The 23,131-nt window shown below is 45.1% G+C and overlaps 1 protein-coding gene across 2 annotated transcripts in view; it reads left to right on the forward strand.

Annotated features, from left to right (window-relative positions):
* LOC121276218 (diacylglycerol O-acyltransferase 1-like) overlaps positions 1 to 17,004 on the forward strand; it is a 128,133-nt gene extending 111,129 nt beyond the window's left edge. For both annotated transcript variants that reach the window (XM_041184389.1, XM_041184390.1), the window contains 5 exons: positions 3,671 to 3,783; positions 4,694 to 4,759; positions 7,786 to 7,873; positions 11,309 to 11,371; positions 12,165 to 17,004. In XM_041184389.1, the coding sequence (XP_041040323.1) occupies positions 3,671 to 3,783; positions 4,694 to 4,759; positions 7,786 to 7,873; positions 11,309 to 11,371; positions 12,165 to 12,311 (477 nt within the window). In that variant the 3' untranslated portion in view covers positions 12,312 to 17,004. The remainder of the gene's footprint in view (positions 1 to 3,670; positions 3,784 to 4,693; positions 4,760 to 7,785; positions 7,874 to 11,308; positions 11,372 to 12,164) is intronic.
* The last annotated feature ends 6,127 nt before the right edge of the window (positions 17,005 to 23,131 follow it).

Raw genomic sequence — 23,131 nt, forward strand, 5'->3', positions numbered from 1 at the left:
TTGTTTTTGTGCCGTACTCCAGTTCTGTGGTTGTTGTTTCTGCACCCTATCCGAGGAGGTTGTCCTTGCACGTGCACAGCCTGTTCCCCTTTTCCACCCTGTGCTTGTGCTCGAACTTCCTTGCACGTCGGGAATTGTAGCCCTGGGTCTCTGCCCGGAAAACCCATTAGCCGGACAATACCAATTCCCATGATCTCTGAGGGCTCTCCACTCTAATTCATTGAGTCATATCAGAATTACCTCTTCCTATTTCCCTCATGTATTTATCCAGCTTCCCCTAAATGCAAGGATGTTATTAACCTCAACTGCTCCCTGTGATGTTCTGTCAACAGTTTAATATCTAGTTGCAAGGTGAGGTTTGGTTAGTGTTGGTGAACGGAACACTCCCTCCTTTTGGGCGCCCAATGATCGACATTGATTGCAACACAAGTTAGCCATTGTGTAAATCTCTTGCTCCTGCTGCAAGAATAGGATTTTGATTCTGAACTTAGAAACAGAAAGATTCATGGCACAGAAGGTGGCCATTCAACCCATAAGAAACATAAGAAATAGGAACAGGAGTAGACCATTCGGCCCCTTGAGCCTGCTCTGCCATTCAATAAGGCCATGGCTGATCTTCTTGTGTTTCAAATTCCACTTTCCCATCTACCCCTGATAAGGCTTGATCCCCTTGCCTAACAAGAATCTACCTCTGCCTTAAAAATATTCAGTGACCCCGCCTTCTAAGGCAGAGTTCCAAAGTCTCACAATCCTCTGAGAGAAAACATTTCTCCTCATCTCTGTCCTAAAAGGGTGACCCCTTATTTTAAAACAGTGCCCCCCTAGTTCTGGACTCACCCACAAGAGGAAACACCCTTTCCACATCCACGTTGTCAAGGCCGTTCAGGATCTTGTAAACTTCAATCAAATCACCCCTCACTCTTCTAAACTCCAGTGGAAACAAGCCCAGTCTGTCCAACCTTTCCTCATAAGACAACCCACTCATTCCAGGTATCAATCTAGTAAACCTCCTCTGAACCGCCTCCAACGCATTTACATCCTTCCTTAAATAAGGAGACCAAAACTGCACACAGTATTCAAGGTGCGGTCTCACCAGTGCCCTGTCTAATTGAAGCATAACATCCTTACTTTTATGTTCAATTCCTATCATAATAAAGGGTAGCATTCCATTAGCCACCTTAATTACTTGCCATATCTACGTACTAACTTTTTATGGCTCATACCTAGATCCCTCTGCACCTCAGAATTATGCAGCCGTTCTCCATTTAAGTAATACTCCCCTTTTTTTCCTTCCTGCCAAAGTGAACAACTTCACATTTTCCAACATTAAACTCCATTTGCCAGAACTTTGCCCACTCGCTCAGCCTCCCTTCTTGTTCCTCTGCACCTCTCAATATCCTCCCATTTATTTTGTATCCTTTTTTGCCTTGTTTGACCTCCCCAAATGCATCACCTCACACTTCTTTAGATTGAATTCCATTTGCCACTTTTCTGCCCATCTGAGCAGTCCATTGATATCTTCCTGCAGTCTACAGATTCTTTTCCTCACCAACTTTTGTATTTGCAAACTTCTTAATCAAGCACCCTACAGTTAAGTCCAAATCATTGTTTTATATATACCACAAACAGCAAGTTCCCCAGCACTGAGCCCCATGGAACTTCACTGGAAACAGCCTTCTAGGCACCAAAACACCCATCAGCTGTTTCCCTTTACTTCCTGCCACTGAGTCAAATTTGCCACTTTCCTTGGATCCCATAGAACAATAGAAAGTTTGCGGCACAGAAAGAGGTCACTTGGCCCATCGTGTCTGCCCTGGCCAAAAAACAAGCCACCCAGTCTAATCCCACTTTCCAGCATTCAGTCTGTAGCCCTGCAGGTTACAGCACAGGAGGTGCATATCCAGGCACCTTTTATATGAGTTGAGGGTTTCAGCCTCTACTCCCCTTTCAGGCAGTGAGTTCCAGACCCCCACAACCCTCTGGGTGAAAAACCTTTTCCTCGTCTCACCTCTAATCCTTCTACTAGTCACCATAAATTTATGCCCCTAGTCACTGATCAGAAGCATTTAATTTACTAATCAATGTGCCATGTGAGATTTTATCAAAAGCCTTGCTAAAATCCACATCGACTACTTCAAACGTGCTGCCCTCACCGGCCTTCCTTGTTATTCCTCAAAAAATACAATCAAATTAGTCAGACATACCCTTCTCTTAACAAATCTATGCTAACAATTGATTAATCCATGTCTCTCTAAATGAAGGTTTATACTGTGTCTCAGAATTGTTTCCAATGCCTTTCCCACCGCCCAGGTTAGGCTGACTGGTCTGTAATTACTCCGTCTATCCCTTTCTAACAATAGTACAACGTTTGCAGTCCTCCAGCAGCACGTCTATAACTGCAGAGGATTGGAAAACAATGGTTAGAGTCTCAGCTATTTCTTCTGTTATGACCCTTGGAGGCCTGGGATGCATTTCGTCCAGGGTGCTGGTTTATTCACTTTCAAAGATTCTAAGCCCCTTAGTATTTCCTCCCTCACAATGTTTATCTCTCATCCAATATTCCGCACTCTGCCTCCATAACTACAACGTCTGCTTCATCCCTCTCATTGATGGAAACAAATACAAAGTATTCATTAAGGACCGTTCCCACGACTTCTGCCTCCACACACAAGGTACATTTTTGGTCTCTAATTGGCCATTCTGTTTCCTTAGTTATCCCCTTGTTCTTTGTGTTAATAAAACAAATCCCACCTTGGGATTTCCTTGAGGATTTTTCATGCCCTCTCTGCTTTTGATTTCTTTTTAACTTTTCAGCATTACATTTACTAAACCTCTCCAGACTTTCTGCAGTATTGAGCTCCTAGCATCTGTCATAAACTTTTTTTTTGCCTTTTCACACTGTATGTTCACATCCAGTGGGGTCTAGATTTGCGAGTCCCACCGTTTTCCTTGGTGGAATTATATTTGTTCTGAATCCTCTTTACCTCTTCCTTGGATGCTTTCCACTGCGCTAGTACTAATTTACCTTCAAAGTAGCTGTTTGCAGAAGAGAACTGGTTTGAAACAAAATGATTTTATTGTTCTTGCAGCACCCCTGGTGGTGAGGTGGGGGGTTGGGGGGGGCGGGGTGGTTAGTGGGGGTTCAACGTAAGGAAAACAAGATGTGAAGTGCAGAATTGCACTAATAGCTTTCCACTGTGTGTAGAATTGTATGGGTCTCATCAGTGGAGTATTGTGGCTGCGACCCTTGTCCCATCACTCTAGTGCTGCTTGTCCTTGCTCCTATTGCAGTACCCAGCAATCTCAATCCCCGTGTTTGAGCTTGTTTGAGCTGCGTGGCGGTGGTGATGTTTAACCTCTAGGGCTATATGGTCTGTATTCAAGTGAGCAACTCTCACTCTCCAAAACTGCATTGGAGTTGGGCACTCTGCTCCTGAATAATAAAACTTTTATTTAATTTGTGTGCGCTTGAAGTTTATTAAACGGTGGATGAACACCTCTGATGCAGCACGGTCACAGAGAACTGGTCTTGTGTAGATGTTGATAACAGGCTTGTGGTTTCACTGCATGTCTTTATGTCTTCACCCAAGTGGCTGTCCATGACCTTGAAGAGAATAGAAATGCGACAAAAAAGCCTTGAACTGAACTCTCCATTCTTTGCCTTTTGCAGGTTCCCAACCACCTGATCTGGCTGATCTTCTTCTATTGGTTCTTCCATTCCTCCATGAACGTTTTAGCTGAACTGATGAAGTTTGGAGATCGCGAGTTCTACAGGGACTGGTGGTAAGAACTGGGCTCTGGAGTTATGAGATATTGCACTCTGTATCCATCCTGGAGGATCTTTCTCCCAACATTTCGGTTGGGATGTTTGATTTCATTATCAACAGTACACTCAGGTTAGTCACCCATAAGGTTTCTGAGAGACCTACTGTCCGGAGTACACATATCGAAATTGAACTCCAATTGATCAGTCCCCTTCAACTGTTGATCTCTCTAACTCTCTTCCTAGTCCAATCCCTCCAGTGTCATTGTCTGTTGAAGCTGAGAGGTTCAAATTCCAGTCGTCTTTTTTCCTGTATTTTCATCATTACACCAGGATATATGTTGACACTTTTGTCTTCATCACAAGTAGTCATTGTTGGCACATTCTGGATGTTAAATTAGCCACCATGGGGATGTTGGGATTTCACCCTTGGTGACGAGTGACAATTTCCAAAGTCACTGAGCCGCAGCTTTATGAAGGCTTAGGTATCTTTGGCTAAATGCTGTCCCATGTCAGCAGAGCCAAGTTACTTTGCTAAACTTCTCCAGATCTCTCAGCAGTGATTGTTGTGGCTGTAGCCTCTTACACCCCACTACCCCACTGTTCTCCTCCCCATGCACCCCACCCAAAACGGTCCCCATCCAGGAGGGATGCTGAAGCTGATTTATAGTGTTGCATTGCTTTTCCTCTTCATTTATAAGTTTGCTGAATACAGAAAAGGAATTGTCCTGCTCTCTGTAGCTCAGCACCTCACCTACCTGCTGAGTGGTGGATAGAACCCATGTTATTTTTTTTTTTAATTGCTTTGGCCAATTTCTCTTGACCAAGGTTAGAGGGAGAGGAGAAATGGATGGCGCGGTGTATCCTGGGAAGATAGTGGCAGGGTTGTCAATGCTGAAGTAAATGTCTAACAATCTGTTTTTGCCCTAGGAATTCAGAGACTGTGACATACTTTTGGAAGAACTGGAACATTCCCGTGCACAAGTGGTGTAGCAGGTGAGGACAGTTACATAGAAACTAGGAGCAGGAGGAGGCCATTCGGCCCTTCGAGCCTGCTCCACCATTCATTATGATCATGGCTGATCGTCCAACTCAATAGCCTGCTCCCGCTTTCTCCCCATACCCTTTGATCCCTTTCGCCCCAAGAGCTATATCTAACTCCTTCTTGAAAACATACAATGTTTTGGCCTCAACTACTTTCTGTGGTAACGAATTCCACAGGCTCACCACTCTCTGGGTGAAGACATTTCTCCTCCTCTCAGTCCTAAATGGTCTACCCCGTATCCTCAGACTGTGACCCCTGGTTCTGGACTTCCCCCACTATCGGGAACATCCTTCCTGCATTTACTCTGTCTAGTCCTAATAGAATTTTATAGGTTTCTAACAGTTACTGCACCCAGTAGCTTCTTTCTACACTCCAAGTTTCTCTGGCCTCAGTGATATGAGTCAAACGTGTAGAAAGCCTTTCTGTGCCAACAGTTTCTGATCTGATAATAATATACGTGTCAGTAGTGTCCTTAACATTGGTGAAAGAGAGAGTCCCAAGATGATTGGCAGAGGTATAAGGAACAGGAACACTGACAAAAGAGGAGAGATTAGGTGGGCTGGCCAAAAAGAGTTTACAGCACAGAAACAGGCCATTCGGCCCAACAATCCATGCAGCTGTTTACGCTCCATACATGCAAGACTTGATAGATTACAGAATATGAGCAGTCTTTACATAATTGAGACTTATATTACCCCTTTTATGCCTTGAGTTAAAGTTGTGGTAACAAGTGCCTGCAACCCCCCTATCCAAACCCTTGGCTGGCTCTGTGTCTCTCGAAGCCTTCTATACGTTCTGACTGTTTGGACCTGCTTTTTATACACCTTCCTATAATACAAAAAAACCGCAAAATTTTGCTAGACTGATGATTGACACTGGCATCACCTTATTGTCCAATTATGGGGATAACATGTACACCAGCCTCCTGTTCCTCAGGATTCAAGCTAATAATTCCTCACATCGGTTGTTTCTCTGCTCCTGAAACTGTTGTCAGTGAAGTGGCAATAGAAAGAGGCATCTTTTATACTATAGACATGTAGTGTCCTTGACAGGCTGATGATTCCAGGTAAAGGCTCCTGTCCTTTATCAGGAAACCAGTCTTCCGCCTCCTCTTCTCTCATTTTAATTAAGATGCCTAGTCTATGTTCCCATGGGAATGTAGCTGCCTCTCCTTGTTGTCCTTTCTATTTTATTTCTGCTATTCTGTTGATTTAATATGTTATACTTCCCACTATCTCTTTAAAGAGTCTCTCTTTTCATACCACCCCCACTTTCCTAATGTTATCTGCACTTGCAAGACATAATGGTCTCTTGGGTTAATACAAAGTGAAAACATGGATATTCTTAAGATTACTCAGTAGCAGTATTGTTACAGATATATTTTATACTTAAACACATCCTTAGCAACCAGTAAATATACTGGAGGACCCCCCACCTTCTCCGCCAGTTACCCAAACACATTCTCAACCTAGATGATCTTTTAAAAAAATGTTCTTATTAGATTTGAGCGATGGTTTGGGGCAAAGCCGCAGAGGGACTTGAAGGTGAAAAATCTTGAACTCGGGGGGATTTGGTCGTCCAGTGTGGGTGAGGGAGGATGGTGGGCGGGGTGGCTGGTATCTGACAGGTGTGGGTCAGTGAGGATGGTGGGCAGGGGTTGAGTATCTGACAGGTGTGGGTCAGTGAGGATGGTGGGCAGGGGGGCTGGTATCTGACAGGTGTGGGTCAGTGAGGATGGTGGGCGGGGGGGGGTATCTGACAGGTGTGGGTCACTGAGGACAGGGGGGGGGGTGAGGGGTGTGGATCAGTGAGGACGGGGGGTTGAGGGGTGTGGGTCAGGGAGGACGGTGGGGGGGGTGAGGGGTGTGGGTCAGGGAGGACGGGGGGGGTGAGGGGTGTGGGTCAGGGAGGACGGTGGGGGGGGTGAGGGGTGTGGGTCAGGGAGGACGGTGGGGGGGGTGAGGGGTGTGGGTCAGGGAGGACGGGGGGGGGGGAGGGGTGTGGGTCAGGGAGGACGGGGGGTGAGGGGTGTGGGTCAGTGAGGACGGTGGGGGGGGTGAGGGGTGTGGGTCAGGGAGGACGGGGGGGGTGAGGGGTGTGGGTCAGGGAGGACGGGGGGTGAGGGGTGTGGGTCAGTGAGGACGGTGGGGGGGGTGAGGGGTGTGGGTCAGGGAGGACGGGGGGGGTGAGGGGTGTGGGTCAGGGAGGACGGGGGTGGGGGGGGGGTGGGTCAGGGAGGACGGGGGGGTGGGGGGTGTGGGTCAGGGAGGACGGGGGTGGGTGAGGGGTGTGGGTCAGTGAGGACGGGGGGGGTAAGGGGTGTGGGTCAGTGAGGACGGGGGGGTGGGGGGTGTGGGTCAGGGAGGACGGGGCGGGTGAGGGGTGTGGGTCAGGGAGGACGGGGGGGAGGGGTGTGGGTCAGGGAGGACGGGGGGAGGGGTGTGGGTCAGGGAGGACGGGGGGGTGGGGTGTGTGGGTCAGGGAGGACGGGGGTGGGGGGGGTGGGTCAGGGAGGACGGGGGGGTGGGGGGTGTGGGTCAGGGAGGACGGGGGGGGGGGGGGGGGGGTGGGTCAGGGAGGACGGGGGGGTGGGGGGGGTGGTGGGTCAGTGAGGACGGGGGGGTGAGGGGTGTGGGTCAGTGAGGACGGTGGGGGGGGTGAGGGGTGTGGGTCAGGGAGGACGGGGGGAGGGGTGTGGGTCAGGGAGGACGGGGGTGGGGGGGGGGGGTGGGTCAGGGAGGACGGGGGGGTGGGGGGGGTGGTGGGTCAGTGAGGACGGGGGGGTGAGGGGTGTGGGTCAGGGAGGACGGGGGGGTGAGGGGTGTGGGTCAGGGAGGACGGGGGGAGGGGTGTGGGTCAGGGAGGACGGGGGTGGGGGGGGGGTGGGTCAGGGAGGACAGGTCGTGGGTTTCTGTGTTGTTTGGGGAAGATTGTTGATGCAGTCAGTCTGTTAAATATCTTTCTGTTTTGTGTGCAGACACTTCTATAAGCCCATGTTGAAGAGAGGAGTGAACAAGAGAATGGCCCAGACGGCTGTTTTCTTCACATCAGCTTTCTTTCATGAGGTCAGCATGTGGGGTGTTTGAGTTTCCTTTTGTGCGGAGATTATTAATGGTGTTTGTCAGCTTTGCTTCCATTTCCCCTGCTGACTGCCTGCCCCCTCCCCCAGCCTTCACATCAATATCACTTGTAGCTCCTGCCTTCACTTCAGTGGCCAGTTATTGTGCACTCAACCCTCTGCATCGTCTGCCAATGCAACCTTGCTGCTGTTACTGCATTTTTTTATTAATCCTTTCATGGGATGTGAGCGTCAGAGGTGAGACCAGCATTTGTTGCCCATCCCTATTTGACCTTGGGAAGGTGGTGATGAGCTTAAACGGCTGCAGTCCATGTGGTGTAGTTATTAATACACTTTCACAACACGTGAGGGGAGAAGACTTATCTCTTTGGGAGATTATCAAGATAAACAGATGAACTCCAAGTGCTGGAAATCTCAACCAAAGTACATTGCTGAAAATGGCATCATGTGCATTAGCAGTGGAAACAGGAGAGAGGGCTTCATGTTTCAGGTAGAGTCCTTCCATCAAAACACCATCAGGACATGGCAAAGTACTTTTACAACCAGAGAAGTACGTTTTGAAATATAGTCAGATGCACTGTTGGAGAACATGACAACCAATTTTGCATCAGTTTTCACTACAGAGGATACAAGTAACAGCCCAGAAGCAGCTATAAACCAGGAAATGGAAGTGGGGGAGGAAGTCAGGAAAATTACAGTCACCAGAGAAGTGGCACTGAGTAAATTGCTGGAGCTGTGGGCTGACAAGTCTCTGGATCCTGATGGACTTCATCCTAGGGTCTTAAAAGAAGTGGCTAGTAAGAGAGTTGATGCATTGGTTTTAATTTTCCAAAACTCCATGGATTCGGGGAAGGTCCCATTAGATTGGAAGATAGCGAATGTAACTCCTTTATTCAAAAAGGGAGGGAGACAGAAAGAGGGAAACTACAGGCCAGTTAGCTTAACGTCTGTCATAGGGAAAATATTAGAAGCTATTATTAAAGAAGTTATAGCAGGGCACTTGGATAAGCTCAAGGTCATCAGGCAAAACATGGTTTTGTGAAAGGAAGATTGTGTTTATCCAACTTATTGGAGTTCTTTGAGGAAGTAACAGGTGCTGTGGATAAAGGGGAGCTGGTGGATGTACTGCACTTAGATTTCCAGAAGGCATTTGATAAAGTGCCCCATCAAAGGTTATTGCAGAAAATAAAAGCTCATGGTATAGGGGGTAACATATTGGCATGGATAGAAGAGTGGCTGGCTAACAGGAAGCAGAGAGAAGGTATAAATGGGTCTTTTTCAGGTTGGCCACAGGGATCAGTGCTGGGACCTCAACTGTTTACAATTTATATCGATGACTTGGATGAAGGGATAGTTGGGATGGTTGCCAAATTTGCTGATGACACAAAGATAAGTAGGAAAGTAAGTTGTGAAGAGGATGTGAGGCTGCAAAAAGATATAGATAGGTTAAGTGAGTGAGCGAAGATCTGGCAAATGGAGTATAATGTGGGAAAAAGTGAAATTGTCTATTTTGGCAGGAAGAATAAAAGAAGCATATTATCTAAATGGTCAGAGCTCTGAGATGCAGAGGGACCTGGGTGTCCTAGTGCATGAATCGCAAACAGCCAGTGTGCAAGTACAGCAAGTAATGAGGAAAGCTAATAGAATATTATCATTATTGCGATGGGAATTTAATTCAAAAGTACGGATAAAAGCAAAATAGTGCGGATGCTGGAAATCTGAAACAAAAACAAAAATAGCTGGAAAAACTCAGCAGGTCTGACAGCATCTGTGGAGAGGAACACAGTTAACGTTTCGAGTCTGTATGAAGAGTCAAACGGACTCGAGACCTCAAAAGTAGGGATGTTATGTTCAGTTATACAGAGCACTAGTGAGACCACATCTGGAGTACCTTTACAGTATTGGTCACCTTATTTAAGGAAGGATGTTAATGCATTGGAAGCAGTTCAGAGAAGGTTTACTAGACTAATACCTGGAATGGGTGGGCTGTCTTATGGGGAAAGGTTGGGCAGGCTGGGCTTGTATCCGCTGGAGTTTAGGAGAGTAAGAGGTGACTTGATTGAAACATATAAGATCCTGATGGTGGATGTGGAGGGGATGTTTCCTCTTGTGATAAAATCTAGAACTAAAGGTCACTGTTTAAAAATAAGGGATCGCCCATTTAAAACAGAGATGAATGAGGCCAAATTTTTTCTGAGGGTTGTAAGCCTTTGGCGCTCTCTTCCTGAAAAGGTGGTGGAAGCAGATTCTTTGAATATTTTTAAGGGAGAAGTGGGTAGATTCTTGGTAAGCACGGGGGTGATAGGTTATTGGGGGTAGGCAGGATGCAGATTTGAGGTTACTATCAGATCAGCCATGATCTTATGAAATGGTGGAACAGGTTTGAGGGGCTGAATGGCCTACTCCTGCTCCTTGTTTGTATGTTCATACAGCAACCTCCGACAAACACCAAATTAATAGAGTTGACCAGTTTGCGTTAAGAACAGAAGTAGCAGAAAATGCTCGGGCAGTATCTTTGGAGAGAGAAACAGGCGGAAGGAGGTGGTGTTGTGGTATTGTCACTAGACTGGTAATCCAGAGACCCAGGGTAATGCTCTGAGGATAGTAGATGGCGGAATTTAAATTCAGTAAAAATCTGGAATTAAAAGTCTAAATGATGACCATGAAACCATTGTCGATTGTCGTAAAAACCCATCTGGTTCACTAATGCCCCTTAGGGAAGGAAATCTGCTGTCCTTACCTGGTCTGACCTACATGTGACTCCAGACCCATAGCAGTGGGGTTGACTCTCAAATACCCTCTGAACAAGGGCAATTAGGGATGGGCAATAGATGCTGGACTAGCCAGTGACACCCACATCCCATGAACGAATGAAAAAAACAAGAGTTAACTGACCTGCTGAGTGTTAACAGTATTTTCTGTTTTTATTTCAGATTTCTGGTCTCTGCAGTATTTTTGCTTCTGTAATCTGTTTGTGATGTTGGTTGAGGGATAAATATTATCCAGGACACTTTATTTTCTCTTGATTGGCCGGTGCAGACACAATTGGCTGAATGGCCTCTTCCTGTGCTGTAACTTTTCTATGGTTCTAAATCCCCTAACTCTTCAAAATTGTGTCATGGGAGTCTTTACATCCATTTAAGAGGGTAGACACTGCCTCGGTTTCATGTCTCATCTAAGGAAAGGAACCTGAAATGTGGCAGTACTCCCACATAAGGCATTGGGAGGTCAGCATGGATTACACGCTCACGTTCTGGAGTAGTGCTTGAACCCACAATCTTCTGACTTGGGTGAGAATGCCACCAACTGAGCCATGGCTGACATGTAACAAGTTGCATCTCTACTTCAGTGTTATTATTTCCAGGTAGTGTTTCAACTGTCTCTCTACCTCGAACCCTAAATGGCTGTCTTATTTCCCCAGTACTTGGTCAGTATCCCTCTGAAGATGTTCCGTCTGTGGGCGTTCATGGGGATGATGGCTCAGGTGAGTAACCAACAGTATCACAACTGTTTGATCCTGGGGTTTTCGGTGGTGGGAGATGGATTTGGAGAAACCAGAAGTCCATCCTGTTCCACTCCTAGTCCTCCCTGTGGTGCTGGGCAAGATAGCGAGGCTGCACTGGGCCTTGGATTGTGTGGGAGCAGGTCAGCACGATTTGGTAACATTCCCTGAAGAACAAAGGGATGCATTCTCTTGTCTTGGTAATTGGTGACTTATTTAAGTAGTAACGAAGCTGAAACTCTGAACTTCACAGTCATTGCACAAGAACAGGAGAGAAGGATGCAAACAAGCCATCTGACAGACTGAAGTGAATTTTCCTCCCTCTCCTGACCCAGTATCATCCCCATGCTCTCAGAAGTAAAACTGCTGCAGCCATGAATGGTTTTAAAAACTAGCAACAGCATAAACTTGCAGTGATCGCAGCCGCTTAAAAATAAATCTCTGACCAGCTCCACTACAGGTTCTTTCCCACACGCCCTCAAGTGACCATTCTAAAGAGGTGATTTTAAGCTTAACAAATGTTTGGCTTCATTCATGATCCACTGATTTGGAGAGACAAATTTAGCCATCTGGTTAAGGGGTACATGATCTGAAACCCAGCTTAGTGCATAGATTTGTGTACCTTTTTCAGGCTGGCTCTCTGTAGCTAATGTCCCTCGGTTATGTTTATTGGGGCGAGGGGAGGGGGCGCGAGAGTGACGGCAGAGAGAGGGAGGGTGAAGTACAGGGGGCGTTAAAAAGATATTGAGTCACTTTACCTTTTTTTCACTTCCAGGTTCCACTGGCTTGGTTAGTTGGGAAGTTTCTGAGTGGGAATTACAGCAATGCAGCAGTGTGGTTGTCCCTGATCATTGGGCAGCCGATTGCAGTGCTGATGTATGTGCACGATTATTATATCCTGAACTATGAGGGACCTCAGTGATTGCAGGAAACTCACAACAACCACAGGACTGAGTAGATGAGCAAAGGACTGCGATGATGCCTTCTTCGTTTATTTTTATAATTGCTGGAAATTTCTTGGAGAGGAATTATTTCTTTTTGTTTTGATGAGGTGGAGGAAATGTTTGTGGAACACAAGCGCGCCATCCCTTTAATTATTCCATTTGCAGCCAGTGCACTCACATGTGCATTTACTCAGCTCCCACTGAGCAGTGGGAAATATGGGACCTCAGTCACTGAATATTGCAAATGGGGCCCAGAGGGCTGAAACTGATGAGTGGATGATAGGGAGGATTGGGGGAGGGGGTTGCGGGATGGAGTAGAATTTCAACTCGCAGCAAGCCAGCCACTAAGTATGAGGGGCATGACTTGTGCCATCCATAAAAGGTGCGAGTGTTAACTGTCCATCGGAGGAAGGTGGGGTTTTGTCCGTCTGCAGTGTTTGATCCTCAAACAAGGCAAATGTAATATTTAATTCCCCTCTTCTCCCTTCCCCATCCTCCTCGTTCAGAAGTAGGAGATTAAATCACAGAGTTGACTGTTGTTTTTCACTGTTAAATCACATAGCTGCTGCTGCTGGGTGTTTTGTTTGATGAGATGTCTGAAGGTATTAACATTGAACTCCTTTGGCTAGAGATGGTGCATGTTGCTGAGCCAGTGAGAGAGGGTATAGAGGACCTTGGAGAAAAACATTTTTTTTTCACCTTCACAAAGTTTGAATTTCTTGGTTTCTGTCCCTTTGGAAAGCTGGTGTGCTTGCCCCTCTGTCCTGAAAGGAATATTCCTGGTGACAGGTTAGATTTCAGATAGCTGTGTTCCGGAATGGGGTCCCAAGAGTTAATAAGCCCAATGTAGAATTTCTCCATTTTCTTTTTGATTGAAGTCAGCCCTCTGGATAACCTGCCCCATGTGATTGGGTGTAGAACATTTATCCAAAAATAAAATGTCTGCTGACTACTGAGTTAACGCGGGTGAGGTTCCTTCCTTGCCTCCCCAACTTTACATCCCCCACTGCCCTGAATGGATAAACTACTCGTTTGTTTGGGCGGGGGTGATGTAAACTATGTTGCAAAGGACAGTGCTGGTCCCCTTTGAGTTAAAGCTTTAAGGGCCGATACAGGGAGCAGATGCAGTTCACAGAGATGTCTGTACTGCTGCTGACACAGGGCTCGGTGCAGGTGAAGGGACTATCGGACGGGGCAGCCTGGGTGGAAAGAGTGGCTTGTCAACACGACTGTCTAGCTGGAGGATCTCCATCCAGTTCAACTGGTTTGCAGGGTGGTCAACAAGATCATAACCTGATTGGGAAACAGCCATATTTTAACCCACTGAGCAAAGCTGAATAAAATGTGTTCCACAGACACGCTTCAGGGATGTATTAGTGATGTCTCTGCTTATTGGGTGGAGGGGGAGGAGTCATTTATATTTTTATTAATATTTTTCTCTGAAGCCAATCTTGTTTTAGCCCCTTGTGACAGAGTTTGCTGCTTTACACCTCATTTGCACAACCACACAATGTATTTGGTAAGAAGTTGTATAAACCTGGTGTCATCTGCTTGCCGTTGATGCTGAGAATCAGTCTGCAGGCTGGGCCAGCAGAGGCTCTCGACACCAGTTCAGTCCCAGTTGAAATTCAGCGGTTAGATATACAAAGCTTTTTTTTTTTACCCTTGGTGGTGGAGAAGCTTTCATTTCCCCTCGTGCCAAACAAAAGGGTAGTGTGTTAACATTAAATAGTGCAAAAAGGAATTTAATTCAAAGTCGTCAACAAGAGCAGGTGCTCTCTGAGGGACGGCTATTATTATAAACCTACAGGTGAATTAATGAATTAATTGTGTGCAGAATTCAGAAGTGATTCAAAACTTGTGCGAGAGCTGAATGAACAAACTTTACCTGAGCCAGGTCACCAGCAATCCATTTACACCAAGGAGTTGCCACCCAGGAAGTTTTCAGATACACTTCCCCAGTGGACAAGGCTCCCAAACCTTAAACATCAAGGTATGGAGGAGAGGATATTTAAACGTCAAGACATGAGGCAGAGGGAAGAGAGTTTATCTCGCCTTCAGAAAATAACCGTAATTTCTAATTATGATGATACAACTTAAGGACATCCCTTTGCCATCGAACACGCATTTGATGTGAAGGTTAGGAAGTAGCTTTTATTCATAGCAAACTTTTGTCCATCCAATTTGTAAAGGGTGGGGAGGGGGTGGAAACAAGTTATATTTCTATAAGTGTATGTTTTTTTTTAAAAGACACACAGTAGTGCCCGTGTTCTCACCTGCTCCAGGTGAGTGTCTCCAACCCTTGTACCCTGCTTTTGTGCAGTCTGCCCACCTGTGACAAGGCTGAACTCTCCAATATAACCAGTGAGGCCACTGAATGATCTGTCTCAGGGTTGGGAGGGGGGGATTTTACAGAATGGCCTCGCAGGAAGGAGTCTTGGCCTGGCAGCTCTTCATGTAGTCTTGTTAATACGGTTAAAAAAAATAAAAAGTTGAATGGGTGAGGACTTCAAATTATAAAATACTCCACTGCTCTGTATAATCCCCTGTAAGAGCTACGCTCCAATTATCCATTTCCAGTCACCCACCATGTGTGTACATACAGCGGATGTAAGTTTCACCATCTTACAATATTCTTAAGTGTTGGAGAAGGTGGGTCATTAGAAAACCCAATTCTTTTAAATGCGTTTGTGCCTTAAGGGGGCTAAAACCAGACTGAAGGAGAGACAATCCTCCCCAGCTTCTTGTTTTTCACTAAGTGCCTGACTGATTTTGTAACTTCTTGTAAATCTGTTTCCTGTTTTTTTTACTGCAAGTTAAGAAAACTGCATCAGCAATGCAATCTTTGGAGTATTATCTTCAGACAGATAAGTCCAACTTTCAGTCTCTAATGTGTTCCCCAAGTGGGTCAGTAATCATCTGTCTAAATGTTAAATATCAAGTGAGTGTGGAGAAGAGGGGCTCATTTATTAAAAATGGGGAGCGAGTTGTGGGGATGGGGTCAGGAGGAGGGGGTTGCGGTGGGCAGATAATTGTGACAGACGCCTTTACTAATGGGATCTGTATAAGGGTAGCTAGTTCCTGTTTTGGATCTGTATGGTCACCAATGCTGAATACAAGTCACAAGTGAAGCCAGCGAGCTTTCAGCTCTACACCAGACAGGTCTAGTGCGCATTTAATAGGTGGCAGCATCAGGGACACACTAACTTGGACTCTCAAATATTGTAACCTTCTGTTCCTGTTAAATGGGTCTAAATTGTGTTTTCCAAGGAGAAAGTTGTGAGAACTATCAAATCTACTATAGACCATCCATGATCCTGAGAGTAAGACTCCTATCCTTTCTGTACAACACCCTCCCCACAATTGGGCTGCCGTGTTTTCATTTTATGCAGTGCCCCTGTCTCTTTTGTACCCTTATTTGTTGCTGGCATTCTGCCCCTGGAAACAAAACAGGCAGATTAATTGGGATAAAGAAGTGGTGGGAAGCACTATTTCTACATCTGCCATCTCCTGCTTCAGTGAACCTTGACTTTCCTTTGTGTGTCCTGGTGTCCAGTCTGCATTCAGCTGGTGAGGGTGGGGCAGGGAGAGGGTGTCAGGTGGAAGAGGTTCCAGACGAGGATCATACTGTCCACTTTGAGGTGCCTGTGCTAATTTTTGACATTTGAATATATAGCTGGGCAGAGATCTTTTTTCTAGTAAATGCACTGCCTCCATCTGACATTGGGCTGAGCAAAAGGTGGGCTGTATAACTCCCAACAAGAGGACTTATTGCTTACATCTGGTGCATTTTATTGGACTAGAGTTCTTAACAACCTCATTCCCTCCCTCCATGCCCCACCCTTCCCTTTTCTCTGTGTTAGGAATAATTTGGAACTCCTGAGCTACTATAACCTGCCTGACCGTATAATTAGAAGTGCCTTGTTTAATACACTGTATATTATGCAAGCTGATTTGACTCAATAGTTGAGTCACTAAGCTCTGTTGGATGAAAGTTAATTACTGTTGAATACTAATCATGGACTCTAACCACCTCCCTTCACCGGCTTTCTTAAAGCCCTCTCAATCAAGATGACTGCCTTTTGCTTTTAAGGAACAAATTTCCAAAAATTGTTTACCAAACAGTATATTAGGTCGTGATTTCACAGTCAACAGCCCTCAATAAGGGAAAGGAACTTTTACCACCTTATCCAAGAAGAATAAAATCTATATCCATGTGCCTTAACTGGTGTGTCCCAGTCTCTCCTTCAGAGAAATAGCTGAGCTTTGACTGGGGTGTGTCTGTTTCTCCTTCGTTCCCATCTTTTATACTGCTCAGCTGTAACCTGGAATCAGACGTTTATCCAGCACTTTCCACTTGCTGAAGCCCTTCGCTGATTTCATTGAGTTACAGCTGCTGCATTGAAGAGGTCGGTGATGTCTCATGTTTGTTATACAGTTTTATGTATGTAGATGCCTGATACTGTAATGATTTCATGCTTCTTGTGCCATGTCTTTAGGGAGTTATTTGAAACTGTACTTTAATCATGGAAATTAAACAAATTAAAAGAGATCATGGATTAAAAAGGGAAACCAAGGCCAACACAAGGTCTGGCCAGGCTAGGAAATGGGTATTCTTCAGGCAGCACTTGTAATAAGCGTGGTTTTTAATAAAACAATCATTTTAAACAAGTTCATGAAGGTGCTTTTGATGAATTGATTGTAACTCAAGGTGCTGCATTGAACCATGAAACTATCTGGCAAAGACTTAAGGCTCCAGGTCAAGTAATACCTTCATTTTAAAATTCTCATCTACGTATTCAAATCCCTCTGACTGTGTGTCTCCCTTTCTCTGTAATCTCCTCCAGCCCCACAAACCTTCAGGATATCTGCGCTCATCTTACTCTGGTTTTGAGCATCCCCCATTTTAATTGCTCCACCACTGGTCTCCGTGCCTTCAGTTGCCTGTGCCCCAAGCTCTGGAATTTCCTCCCAACAGCTCTCTGACTCTCTCCCTCACTTTCCTCCTTTAAAATGCTTTTTAAAACTGAGTTTTTGGTCATTTGACCTAATATATCCTTATGGGTATTGTTAAAGTATGACACCGAGCCACATGTGAAGCAATTTGGGACTGTTTGATGTAAAAGGTGCTTTTATAAATTCATTTTGGCTTTTGGCCTTTATGGCAAGGTCAGCATTTATTGCCCATTCCTAATTGCCCTTGAGAAGATAGTGATGAGCTGTCTCACAAATTATCCTGAATTACAGTACCAGATTTGTATTCGGGACCTGGCAAGCAGTTTGAGCTCCTGCTGTTAATTACTGACCTCGAAATGCCACAGTCAACAACATCCGCTCTTCCCCACCCAACCCCCTCCAATAATGTGCAACGTTTCTGTCATTGGTGCTGTAGGTTCACTGTCAAGTTGCCAGGGTTGAACTGGATCTAGTTCCAGCTGTGTTGAAAAAGCTTTTTCCGATCATGTGCAGTATCTCACTGCAGATTGAAGGATTATAGACACAAGATTTGTTGGAGCTGCACTCACCCACGCAACTGGAGAGTATTCTATCACATTCCTGATTTGTCTGTGAATGATGGGCTTTGGGGAGCCACAGCATCAACAGTCTCTGACCTGCTCTTGTAGCCACATTAAATAGCTAGTCCAGATCGGCTTCTTGTCAACGGTAATCCCCAGGATGTTGATACTGAGGGATTTAATCATGGTAATTCCATTGAATGTCAAGGGGAGATGGTTAAATCCCCTCTCCACCCAGTGAGGAGGGGGGCTGGGAGGGAGGAAGACCTCCTCGTGAACCTGCTCTTGGGCCTGGCCAAGTTAGCCTTTAACAGGTCCAGGCAGCGGGCGATCATCCAACCTGACTGTCTGCCCCTCATCCGTGGTTACATTCGCGGCCGGGTCCCTGGAGAGGGAGCATGTGGTGTCTGCCAGCTCTGTCAAGACCTTCCATGCTCAGTAGGCACGTTTGGGGTGTTTTATCGACCCCCTTATTCACGTTTTGGTTTGATGCTTGTAAGTTTCCTTTGAATTTTGTCTTTGATTTTGCAGTTCCCTAATTCAGGGGCCATGTTTATTTTATCCGTCATTTTGTTAATTTAGTTTAATTGGTTGACTTCAAAAGAGTTAAATCTCCTCTCGTTTGGAGATGGTTGTTGCCTGCTATTTGTGTGAAAGTTATTTGGTGCAAATGTTAAATGCACAAATCAATTGAGTAACTGATAAAGTCTGAAAAACATAAAATCCTGTGCACGTTAGGTAGAAAAAGACTAGCACCTATATAATGCCTTCAATAGCCTTGATACTCTAAAGTGCTTTACCACCTACTCAGTTAAGTGGAGAGATAAGAGAAGCTGGATTTCCTCGTTGAAGCTGCAAGAGGAGGTGTTGAAAACCCTTCATGATTTTGATAAGAGTAAATGAGAAATTGTTTCCACTGGCAGGAGTGTCAGTACTAGAGGATACAGATTGTTTTTAAAAAAAAAGCTAGTTTGTAGAAGCATATTCAGTAGTAAACTGCAAAAGGTGAAAGAGTTTGGACTATAGACCATAAGACATAGGAGCAGAAGTGGGCCATTCGGCCCATCGAGTCTGCTCTGCCATTCAGTGAGATCATGGCTGATCTGAATCCTCAACTCCACTTATCTGCCTTTTCCCCATAACCCTTGATTCCCTTACTGATTAAAAATCTGTCTATCTCAGCCTTGAATATATTTAACGACCCAGCCTCTACAGCCCTCTACGGTAAAGAATTCCACAGATTGACTACTCTCAGAAGAAATTCCTCATCTCCATTTTAAATGGGTGACCCATTACTCTGAGATTATGCCCTCTGGTCCTAGACTCTTCCACAAGGAGAAACAACCTCTCAGCATCTACCCTGTCAAGCCCCCTAAGAATTTTATATGTTTCAATAAGGTCGCCTCTCATTCTTCTAAACTCCAATGAGTACAGGCCCAACCTACTCAACCTCTCCTCATAAGAAAATCCCTCCATACCCAGGATCAACTTAGTGAACATTCTCTGGACTGCCTCCAATGCCAGTATATCTTTCCTTAGATAAGGCGACCAAAACTGTTCACAGTATTCTAGGTGTGATCTAATAGTGCGTTGTATAGTTTTAGCAAGACTTCCCTATTCATCACCCACTACAACTCAACCCTCTCCCACAGCAGCTTCCCATGCAACCACAGAAGGTGTAACACCTGCCCCTTCCCCTCTCCTCACCGTCCAAGGGCCCAAACACTCCTTTCAAGTAAAGCAGCATTTCACTTGCATTTCCCTCAATTTAGTCTACTGCATTCACTGCTCCCAATGCGGTTTCCTCTACATTGGAGAAACCAAACGCAGACTGGGTGGCTGCTTTGCAGAACACCTTCGATCTGTCTGCAAACGTGACCCAGACCTCCCTGTCGCTTGCCATTTCAACACTCCACCCTGCCCTCATGCCCACATGTCCGTCCTTGGTTTGCTGCATTGTTCCAGTGAAGCTCAACGCAAACTGGAGGAACAACACCTCATCTTCCAACTAGGCACTTTACAGCCTTCCGGACTGAATATTGAGTTCAACAATTTTAGATCATGAACTCTCTCCTCCATCCCCACCCCCTTTCCGACCCCCCCCCACCTCTTTTATTCCCCAATAATTTATATAGATTTTTCTTTTCCCACCTATTTCCATTATCTTTAAATGTATTTCCAACCATTGTTTTATCTCTACCTTTTAGCCTATTTCAATTCCTTCCCCCCCCCCCCCACCACCCCACCCCCACTAGGACTATCTGTACCTTGCTTGTCCTGCTTTCTACCCTTATCCTTAGATAATATCACCACCTTCAACACCTCGTTGTCCTTTTGTCTGTGACATCTTTTGGTTATCTCCACCTATCACTGGCCCTCTATCCAGCTCTACTTGTCGCACCACCCACCCCACCCCCAACCAGCTTATATTTCACCTCTCTTCTATTTTTACTTAGATCTGTTGAAGGGTTATGAGGACTCGGAACGTTAATTGTTCCTCTCTGCAATGCTGCCAGACCTGCTGAGTTTTTCCAAGTATTTTTATTTTGGATTTCCAGCATCCACAGTTTTTTGCTTTTATTCTCTATTTTTATACTCCATTCCCATTGAAATAAAGGCCAACATTCCATTTGCCTTCCCTCTTACCTGTTGAACTTGTACGTTAGTTTTTTGGGATTCAAGAACAAGGATTCCCAAATCCCTCTGTGCTGCAGCTTTCTGCAGTCTTTCTCCATTTAAGTAATATTCAGCTCCTCTATTCTTCCTGGCAAAGTGCATAACCCCACACTTTCCCATATTACATTCCATCTGCCAAGCTTTTGCCCACTCACTTAAATCTGTCTATATCCCTCTGTAGACTCCTTCAAAGAGCAGCCACCACAATAGCACATGAATAGCTCCTTTAAAGAGCAGCTACAATGGGCTGAATGGCTGCGTCCTGCGCTGTGTGAACCTATGAAACTTCAGGGATATTGGCAAACTTTAGCTTTTACACATCTCTAGACTCTAGTAAGTCAGGGTTATGTGAACAGGCTGCTCATCCCAGAGCCACTAGAGATTGTGAGAAAATCCATGTTTGAGGCTATAATCTTCATGGTTCTGCAAGTCAACTTAGCATCAAGTCCTCCATGTGCACTACATCAAGCCCACAGGAATGACATCAATATACGTCAACAATGACCATAGATGGGGAACAAACATAAGTTAACAGCTTCATGGTGGTGAATGTTTGAAATGGGAGCTGAGCGAGAGAGATCAGTAATTGGATGACAGATTTGGACTGGCATTTCAGTTGGGAGATAGTGAAGTGCTCTGGATTCTGTTTCTGGACAACTCGAAATGGACCCTTCTGATACAGAACAACATTTTGGCATGTCTATTCTAATATATCCAATCCCAGCTGTGCTGCTGAAGACTTGTGCTCCAGAAATTAGCCACACCTCTTTTGTTTCAGTGAATCACAGAAATGCACAGCATGGAAGGAGGCCATTCTGCCCATCATATTGGTGCCTACTGTCAAGGAACCATCCAGCCTAACCCCCACTTTCTGGCTCTTGGTCCGAAGCCTTGTAGGTTATAGCACTTAACACTTGTCCACTTTCAAAGATATTAAACCCCTTAATACTTACTCTTTCTGCATATTAATTTAATACTTCTCACTCCTCCCTAATTGCAACTGCTTTCACAGAGAGGAATGATAGCCATTACATAGTATTCATTAAGAATCACATTGTTAGAGTTATATCTTCCAAAACTGAATTGTTCTTTTAAAATATGGAAGGACATGGCATTATGAGGAAATGTGGACACTGACCTGCAGTTTTTAAAAGGGTCATAAGTCCACCTTGGAACTCACAGGAGACAGGTCTCTTGCAAGAAACCACCTGTCCTGCAGGGTACCTGGAGGGCTAGCTGTTTGTTTTGAACTGCACTCACTTTAATTAATGGGGGAAATAAAGCTGGAAGACAAAGGCTGGAGATTTTTACTGGAAATCACATGGCAGAGGCAAATTTTTAAGTTTTGAATCTTGTTGGGGAATAAGCAAAAAGGCTATCCTAACCAGCACACTCTCTCTCTCTCTCTGCCTTACTTGAAGCTGAGCGTGGTTATCAACCTGTAGTCAGATATCCCATCTGAGTGTAACGTGTCTGTAGTTTTGTTCCTGCAAAGCTGAGACAGGAAGAATTAATCCAGCCAGAGAAGTTCTGTTGGTGAAAACCTCCAGACATCCACCACGACTTCATGCAGGGGAACTCCAGATCAACAGCATCGAGATCCTGTGAACTTTATCCTTTACTTTGTTATAAAGTAAAAATGCCTTTATAACCTCTAAAATTCAGCTCTGCAGAGAGAGAGAGAGACTCTGTCCTTTGTGTGCGCACGTGCTGGGAATTTATTTTTAAAGAAGATATAGATAGTTATATTTCCAGAGTGCAATTGTCCACAGTTCATGTAACTTGTTAAAAGAGAGAATTTGTTTTATAATAAACAATCATTGAGTTCATTAAAAGGAGCCTGGTTACAGTTTCTTTTATTCTGGGTGCCAGTGGTGAAGGTAAACGATTGGCCATTTCAGTGACAAAATGGAACTTCTAAATTAAATGGTGCAGCCTGCGAAGTAGTGGGGCTTGATAGGACAGGTGAGGAGTGCACGTATTAACAGTACCAACATTCACCTCCTCCACACCTTATGATCTCAAATAGACTTTACTTTCTTTAGTATCTTCTTGTGATTTATATATTTAAACATTTGCCTCCCCCCCGCCTTACAATTTTTATACTCCTCTAGGATTTCTGTAGTATTGAACCATTGGTATCTGTCATAAGCTTTCCTTCTTTATTTATTCTGCCTTTTAAACTCCTTAACAGCCAGGGAACTCTGTTCCCTCAGAGGGATTGTTTGCTCTGAACCCTTATTTTCTTGAATGCTTCCAAAATCATATCATAGGTTTTCTCCAATTGAGAACTTTTATTCCTGGTCTCTCTTTGTCCTTGTTCATCACTACCCTAAAGCTAACTGAGTTATGATCACTTCCAACAAAGTGCTCCCCAACTGATACCCCTTCCACCTTCCATACACCATTCCCTAAAACTTAAGTCCCTGCCTTGCTCCTGAATGCATTTTAAGAACTCTGCTCCCTCTGTGCCTTTCACACTTGTTCTATCCCAGTTAATATTAGGGTAGTTGAACTTCCCCCATTATTACTGCCCTTTTTACACTTCAGGAGATTTACAAACAAATTTGCTCTTCCATCTCCCTCTGCCTATTTGGGGGTCTATA

Source organism: Carcharodon carcharias, chromosome 3, assembly GCF_017639515.1.
Source record: "Carcharodon carcharias isolate sCarCar2 chromosome 3, sCarCar2.pri, whole genome shotgun sequence".
NCBI classification, from domain to species: Eukaryota; Metazoa; Chordata; class Chondrichthyes; order Lamniformes; family Lamnidae; genus Carcharodon; species Carcharodon carcharias.